The sequence below is a fragment of the Eschscholzia californica genome, unplaced genomic scaffold (assembly GCF_041429995.1).
Source record: "Eschscholzia californica isolate CP2 unplaced genomic scaffold, dmEscCali1.0.p SCAF_6, whole genome shotgun sequence".
Taxonomy (NCBI): domain Eukaryota; kingdom Viridiplantae; phylum Streptophyta; class Magnoliopsida; order Ranunculales; family Papaveraceae; genus Eschscholzia; species Eschscholzia californica.
In genome coordinates, this window is record NW_028238483.1 from 15,225,097 (window position 1) to 15,233,623 (window position 8,527).

The 8,527-nt window shown below is 36.6% G+C and overlaps 1 protein-coding gene across 2 annotated transcripts; it reads right to left on the minus strand.

Moving 5' to 3' along the window:
- Nucleotides 1-924: 924 nt before the first annotated feature.
- Nucleotides 925-8,185, minus strand: LOC147531935 (uncharacterized). 2 transcript variants are annotated; one of them, XM_086651072.1, is made up of 13 exons: nt 7,370-8,185; nt 5,362-5,520; nt 5,059-5,271; nt 4,868-4,972; nt 4,491-4,607; nt 3,687-3,956; nt 3,444-3,606; nt 2,958-3,035; nt 2,728-2,828; nt 2,364-2,534; nt 2,190-2,264; nt 1,859-1,966; nt 925-1,364 (listed from the first exon to the last, which is right to left on the minus strand). In XM_086651072.1, the coding sequence occupies exons 1-13, from the start codon at nt 7,757-7,759 to the stop codon at nt 1,026-1,028; spliced, it is 2,289 nt and encodes a 762-aa protein (XP_086507198.1). In that variant the 5' UTR covers nt 7,760-8,185; the 3' UTR covers nt 925-1,025. The 2 variants fall into 2 exon arrangements, with proteins under 2 accessions (XP_086507198.1, XP_086507199.1); XM_086651073.1 differs by lacking the exon at nt 7,370-8,185 and adding an exon at nt 5,753-6,447.
- Nucleotides 8,186-8,527: the final 342 nt, after the last annotated feature.

Consider the following 8,527-nt stretch of genomic DNA (forward strand, 5'->3'; position numbering starts at 1 on the left):
ACTTAAACGCTTATATTTTCTACTTCTTCATCTCCCACTTCTACCATGAACACCGACGACTTCCACCACAAATTCCGACGACCTCCACAACAAATCCCGACCACATTTTCATCATCTCCGCCAATTCTTATCTTTAATCTTTCTCTCATCTTCTATCTCCTCTCGCTCTATGTTCTCTCTCTCCCCTCTCTCTCTCTCTGTTATATCTCTCTATATCTCCGACGAAGGGGAAGAGCGCTGGTTTCCAATCGGAGCCCTGGTTTCCAGACGAAACCAGACCAGATCTCGTCTGGTTTCCAGACGAAACCAGAAATCTAACGAAGGGGATGATCCCCTTCGTCGGAGTTAGAGAATGAGAAGAAAGATAGAGAGAAGAAAGGGAGAGAGACAAGAGAGGGAACGAAAGCGCCGACTAACTCCAACCAGCGACTTTAAAGCATGTTTGGTTTATCTGCTTTGGGGTCCCCACCTTTTTCCCCATATAATTTTCTTATTTTCCCAAATCAGCGGCGTTTTAGTTATCTTCCCTTTTTCTTATGCAAGTAGACATTCGCCTACTTATTCATTACTTCATTAGCACGCAAGCTTATCTGAATGGATATCTTCCAAAATACATGTTGGGGGTCATTTCTAACTCATTTTCTCTAACAAAATTGGAGAAAGAAAAAGATGCTAGATTATGTGCAGCCATGTTAGTTCCTCTAGCAATGAACTTGAATTTTATAAACTCAAGTCTTTAGCTTCTTCCCAGGTTTGTGCAATTAAATTTCTAACTCTTTACGTGGGCCATTTTCTATCATATTTTAACAGGCTTCGGCGACTGTCTTTCCATACCCTCAATGGGACACCTTATATTTCAAACATACAACCACACTTGTTGAGACTAGCCTCCATCGTCTCACCACTCTCTAAATACTCGTAATATGTACAAAATTCTTTATTACTTTTCACAGAGTGTTTACTTTTCTAATAAAGTAGTCTCCCCATGCCCAACAGAAAGCAATTACAAAATACAATGATAAATGTTAATCAAAGCATAACTCTGCACAACAACTGAGGCAGCCAAAACATGCTAAAGCTGTACAGAGCTGAGATATAGCTATGGCACACTGGTTATTTATCGTAGAAAGAATTCTAATACAGCAAATTCCACAGCAATTATCACATAAAGTGGAACAACAACTAGTTGCTGCCTTCACAATTGGATCTGATGCGGAAACAAACAACAATGGCTCCCCAAATCTGGGAGGTTTATTTTCAGAGGTCGCAGTTATGTTTCCAAAGCCACTGCCCAAACCTCTCAGCAGTATTATTTTTCGTCCACTCGAGTCTACTAGTTTTTGTGGGTTGAAGTTGAAAGAAACCTGTTCCAATTTAAATGGTTGTTTAGGGTTTATATGTATGTGAATCCAATCCCACTATGGTTGGGTGGTAACATGTTTGTCCATCTGCTACGACAAATGGGATTCAAATCTTAAAGAAGGGATTATGTATGTTGAAGCCCATTGAGCCTATCTGTCTTTGATGATTGGCTTGCAAAAATGTAGATCAAGTTATACACACCTTAAAAAGTCAAATTTCCAGACAATGGGGACTAATAACAATGACTCGTCTCAGTGCCAAGGCTGGAACCACTTGACACTCCCCCTCGACGCGGACAACAGGGTAAGGGATGTAACTCCCGTCCCTTGCAACTCGTAATATAGAACCATGTTGAAACCTAGTGGGGGTTGGACCAATTCTCTTTGGTACCAGCTTGCAAGGAAAGGGTTATCGGAGATACAGTTCACATATACGAAGTTCTAAGATGGGGATAGTACAACACATCGATTTACTGCTAGGGTTAAAAAATGCAAACCTCTTGTATCCCAATTGATTTGAAGCCTTGCCTTTCCCCATCAGTCTCACGTAAGATCATGCTAGTATATTCAGAAGGAACACTACTATGAATACTCATTTTTGCAACCTGCAAGATAGAAGCAAATAGCTTATAATAGTTAAGTCGTACCATCGATTTGGAACTCACATTTATGATCCTCATTATCGACATATTCTAGACGTAGTCTTTCTACACTGGACAGAAATTAGAAAAACATTGAGACCAATTATTTTCGGGTATCATTTATATGCATTTCCAGTATGACCTTATCACTTATTCAATTCTTTATAGATTATATTGAACGACAAACCTTCTCCTCGAGTTCTTTACTGTTTGAAAACCACGCTTCAGCTGTTAGTTGATCGATTTGTTCTTTTGCAAGTACCTGTTAGAGATAGAGGTAAAGAAAACCAATTACATTAGCATCTCGATGTCTATTTCTGGATTAAATAAACATTGCAGAAGCTAAAAGTCAGCAATGTACTTTGTCTAGAGGGATTTCTTTTGCCCACTCCGCTTTCAAGGTTTTAGTGAATCTGCTCATATCAGCCAAGAAACCACCAACTTCAAGAGTGTCAGGAAATTCCCCTTTATATCGACCTGATATGATCAATGGGCTTCCAGAGGAGAGGTCCGGGATATAGCGACGATAAACCTATAAAAGAGATACCAGAAACAGTTTCTAAGTCATGGAGGAACAATAGAAGATGGAGTAAAATAAAGGTAAATCGACGCTGATCAATTCAATAACTTTTTGTAAACGAAATGTGCGTGTCGACGTATATAGTAGGGTAATTCTGCCACAGGAAAGTTCTTAAATTATAGAAAGGAGATGCCAAGATGCAAACCTCAATTGATTTTAGATGATCCAATTGATCAATTGTTATATCGGCAAGAACGACAGAGGAAGCTGTACCATATAGTCTTTGAAATCGAATATCAATTGAATCTGGTTACACAGAAAGATGCATAATAAAAGCCCTGAGTTTTCAAATAAGATCTTCATTTAGCACCATTTGTTTTCTAAAGCTAATGTGAAACTACCAAGGGACTTTTAGTTCCAAAAAACAGAACTAACCTGGATAATATGCAACGTCGTAATGACCTTTCCCGATCAGCGCAAGCATTTTCAAGAAATAATGGTTACAGTATGTACCTAGCAATTATTCCAGGATTCTAGTCAAATTATGAAGGTATAACATTATCTAAGTAGTGAGTATTCACACACACAAAAAAAAAGTGCTTCCAGCACAAGTACTGGACACCAGCTACTACACAATACAATACAACAAAACAGAACCAATATTGATCTGGCCAATCATATTGGTGATATATCAGTCATGTCGACCAACATATCAGCTACTGCAAAACTGTTTACTGCAGGGGTTCCTCTAAATCATTTTGAATATTTTGCGATGTTATCCCCATACATCGATCATATCACTCCTTTGCCAATATGGTCTACTATCTGACAACTGCTTGGCTTCCTGCTAAATTTCTACTTGCTTTATTCCCATAAAAGGTGCAATAAGAAAGATATTAGAATAAATCCCAAAATCATTACCTACACCAAAAGTGGATATACGTGGAAACCTTTTTCTTGTAGTTGTAAGTTGATTTCGAACAAGATTGCATATTTGTCTTTCATCTTCAACAGCTCCATCAGTAATGAGAAAAATGAGTGGTATTGAATTAGAATTAGATGGATTAGATAACATCTCCATAGCCTGAAGGAGAGAACTTGTGTGAGAAGATAATAACATATCCCTTCATAGCTGTAGCTACAGAGGATTGTGCAGAACTCTACCTTAGTTATGGGTTGTAAAATGTTTGTTCCACCCGCAGCGACAAAGTTTATCTGCATCCATTGAGTAGCTTTTTCAATCGTTACCTCAGTAGCTTGTTCCAATGATGATGAGAATAAGAAAGCCTCTTCATTGAAAGCTATTATGCTAAACGAATCCTCTGGATTTAACTTCGAGAGAGCTGCAGATAATGCATTTTTCACATTCTCAAGGGGATCCCCTTGCATGCTTCCACTTATATCGACAAGAAATATCACTTCCCTTCTGAACACCTATAAGTTTACCAGAATGAGATTAAGGGTGCAAATCATATAACTAATAGCAAGAAGAGAAAACCATCTGTAGCACAACGAGTTTTGAACTTATAGCAGGTCATTAGTGCTGGCAATCGATGGCAATAAACTGGGTAACTATCTAAATATTTTTTTAGGCGTCAACAAGGTTGGAAGGAAGGCTGACAGATGCATCTTCTGTAATTCTGCATAACCGTAGACTCGTGAGCCACCACTCTGCCCGAATCAATGACTAGAGGGGCCTAATTGAACTCCTCATCAACACTTCCACAAGACGGTTAACACATTCTCGATCCGTCTCAACCAGAACCAAAGATACTTAATCGGTGGTAAGAAATAATCCCAAGTGCTTCCGTTTGCAGGAATGGAACCCAAGACCTCCCCCCACCAAACCACTTGGGAATAATTCTAAATCCTGGTGTCACCCTAGTCCCTCTGTAACCACTTAGGAGTAAGCCATTATATATAGTTATCACTTTATTCAACAAAATTCTTCTTCCAATATACCAATACCTTCTTACTCTGGCTATCGCCTGGGAAAAGGTAGAAGCAGAACATCTCCCTTTGATCAAAGTCTTGCAAGGATGGAGAGTGTAAGAGCAACCTACCAAATATATCACCTGAAGAATCCTGTAAATACGTAGATAAACAAGGAAAATATGCTTAGCGTTGGCATGAAACAAAACAGGTTTACTTCTCAAACAAGTGAGCAGGCACCATGTAACCAAGAGCACCTTCTTTGTATCTAAAAAACTTGTGGCAAGAAATTTACAGCAACAAACTGTTGAGAATAGTCCCAGATAGACCAATGGCAGCCTGAGAACGAAGTATATCTAAGACAAATCTTTTCATATTTGATTGAAGTTGGAACACCCAATCTTAATACGTACCAATTTGCAACTGACAGCATATGAAAAGCTAAAGTCCGTACACGACCATGCAAGAACATCTGCTTCGTATGAGCAAGCTAACCTTCCCACTTCCTCTCTTACATTCTGAAAACTCAAAAACATTTCTGCCGATAAATTTAAAGATTAGTGTAGTGATTTAAAAGTCCACCTGAAACTTAGCTGGAATTAACCTTCATAGGATGACTGATATTCGTGCAGGAGACTTCTAACCCAGAACCATAATTTACGTTCAACTTAATATTTTGTCTTCTTGATATTCCTTTTCCAGGAAGAGTCACATACTTTGGGAAGTTAAATGGTACACTCAAAGTAAACTGTCCCAAGTTATAGACTAATTTCTGCGACCAACAGACTTTAACTGATAGACTGGACCCTCCCTCAACCTAGTGAAAAGAGTGAAAAAAAAGTTAACTAGGAAAGAAAAATTTAACAAATAACCACAAATTTAATGCAGAAAAAAGGTGAGATAGTACTTTTGGAGTCGTTATGGTGAATATATGTGGTTCCAAATAGCCTCCTCCTCGAACTTGAGCTTTTGCTGAATTTCGCATGTCCATTTTTTCTTCCATGGCAATCAGCTGGGTTGCATATGATGTTCCACTAACATCGACCTCAACACCTAGAACTGAACCCTGTTAAGAAAGCATGTCTCTCTTAAGGAACAAGAAACAAGCAAAACCCAACTAGTAAAAGAAAGACAACTTAAATAAGCAGTACTACACTTGATATCCCATGCAAGAAAAAATCGTCATGAACTCATGATATATATTTGACAGAAGGAATAGAAATGAAATACGGGTTCGTTAGCTACAGAGAAGACAAATGTTAATGAACTCTAACTTGTTAACCTTAACAAGCACTTACAACCAACATCATGGTTTTCTCGCCTCCTCTTTGCAAGCTTTCATATAGCTTACTCTTTGTTACTCCAATATAACCTTGTTATCAAATACGTTTTCCATTAGGTATTAGCCAATCCAAGCCACTTCATTGGCATACTTATTTCAGTTTCTTCTTTTCCTTCCCTTTCCTTCCCTTTCCTTTCTTTATTTTTCTTTCTTTTTCCCCCTATTTTGTGTTTACTCCTTACACCTCGCTAACACCATAATGTGCGTACAGAAAAATGGTCCAAGTGCCAGTTCTATGAGTGAGCTATACTGATCGTATAGATCGTACTAGACCATCGTTTAAAAAGGTTTCTTCTTCGTGTTACGTCTCCAATCTAAAATGACAACCGAGCTCAATATGAAAAAAAAACTGCTTAAAGGTTACACATGGCCAGGCACCATCTACATAACTAAATCTCACATCAAGTACGCTTAGATTAAGCAAATTTTAATAGGCTTTGCATCATGCACCACTAAAGTGTTGTACATATTTCTAGCAGTTTTTTTTTCACATTCTACGCCGGCCATATTCTTTTACAGGTTGCAACCACCTTATTCTTACACCTACCTGTGGGAAGCACAAGGTGATGAGCGGCTGGTTGTGTATAAATGATCGCCCTATCTTTTATATCCCAACTAACCCTCACCTTGCGTCATCTCAACGAAAGTCCCACACTTTGGTGTAGAAAAGGTATATTTAACAAGAGAAAAATGGAAGTGATTTCCAAGAAAATAAATAGCACTAGAGTTTACTTAAACCTAACAGAAAACCTGCAAAGTTTATAACACATCTAGAATCTAAAATATATTCCTTTTATACTTCCAACAAGAACACTTCACAAAAGTTTATCATTTTTTTAATGACCCAAAGCTATATATGATTTACTACTTTATATAAAGGTAAGATTCCACCCCTTGTCTTTTTAGTGGAGAGACAAATGACCAAAGTGAACATCACCTAAACTTCAAAAAGACAAATGACCAAAGTGAAGATTCCACCCCTTGTCTTTTGTCAAATATAAATATTTTTGTTTTAGTGAAAAAGGATCACTCAATTTTTTTTATAGTCTTCAGCTCCGAGGTGTTTTCATAATTTGCAACAACTTGCAAAAGGGTTGTGACAACTTGCAAACATATTACGACGGCTTGCAAAAATGTTGCGACAAATTCGCAAATAAGTTGCAACAACATGCAAAAGGGTTACAACAACTTACAATTGAAAAATATTAGATTTTTAACTAAACAAAATATAAATTTTTGAGCTTTTAATCAAACAAAATATAAATATTAGATGTTCAATCAAACAAAATAACTTGTCTTTTTTAACTAAAAAAAAACTCAAACCTAATCAAAATAAAGAATTAACTCAAAATATAATAAAATAACATAAAAAGAAAATAATTGAGGAGTTCTCCAAAACCAATCATAAAAATAATGTTAAACTTTCCCATTTCTACCAAAATAGGGGAAAATCGAATTGAAAATCACAAAACCTAACCTAAATTTGTTCTAAGTTAACAAAATTCCCAAATTTGTCTGTTCGCATAATATCAAGTTAGGTTTAATTAGAGAAACGAAATTGATTCAAACTTACTTGTTCTCCCATTGGTACCACTAATCTACAAAAACAACTTCGTCTTCTCATAATACAATGAACTCTCCAAGAACCAGTAACAGTTATAAACGCCGTATCCAAATAACAATTAACTTCCATCATAATCTCATTCATATGAAGAGGAATCAAAGCTGAAGGATCACATCTTCCATGAACATGAGGTTGATAACTTGGAATATCAGGATTATCAACAATAGAAGGATCAGAAATTACTGCATAAACCATAGGAGATGTCGGAACAAAAGAAGAACTTGAGTTTTTCTCCATTGTTGAATATTGCGGTGGTGAAATTAACTGATCTTTCCCAAAATTTATTCGTTTTGCTATTTTCAAACCTTCTTCTACTAATTGACCTAATTGTTCCGCCATGATTTTTAGGGTTTTTGTCAAGAACTAATGAAGTGCAGAGAATAGTATTCAAGTAATGAAGTGAAAAGAGTTTTTCTTTTTTTCTTGTTGAGTAAATATATATAGCAAAGCTAGGGTTTTGATGACGAAGAATCCGGAAAGAGTATGATTTGACAAGGTTTTAGAGTGAGAAAATGGAGGTGAAATCTGTTAAATGGAAATGCTTACAAAAAGAAAAGAGTTGAAATTTCTTTTTCTTTTAGAGAGAGAAAGTGTTGTAACAAAAAACAGGGAGAGTGAAATGTGATGATTCTCTGACACTATTTACGACTTCAATTTTTCTCAGTGGTTGACACTTGACATTTATAAGGGGCCACTACTCCATCGACACGTCACATCTATGTTCTTAAAGAGCTATTGATTCATGTTTTAACATGGGTTAGTTTGTATTTTTTTACTAAAAAAAAATTCATTCAATTAGTAAGGCATTAGTCCACCGTCAATTGGTGGTGGAGTGGTATGACATCTCTCCCTTAAGTTTGTGAAGCCTGCTCATCAAAAAAAAATAATAATTTGTGAAGCTTTGAGATTGAGTTTTGGTGAAAGTAATTTATCATCAAGATTTACCTGATGAAATTTAGGCAGTAAATAAAATAGATGCTGTTGGACTTTAAGTTCTTTATTATCGAACTTTAGGTCTCTTTAATTATTGGTTTAACTTATGCGGTTATCGTTTTTATTACATCTTCATGATGTATACCTTGTAATGATCTAACGTAGAGCGTACTC

Coding starts and splice junctions, on each gene's coding strand:
- LOC147531935 (XM_086651072.1), bottom strand. CDS start 7,759: ATGGCGGAACAATTAGGTCAATTAGTAGAAGAAGGTTTGAAAATAGCA. Junction 3,036..3,443: donor TATATCCACTTTTGGTGTAG/GTAATGATTTTG, acceptor AATAATTGCTAG/GTACATACTGTAACCATTAT. Junction 1,365..1,858: donor AATCAATTGGGATACAAGAG/GTTTGCATTTTT, acceptor AAATTGGAACAG/GTTTCTTTCAACTTCAACCC.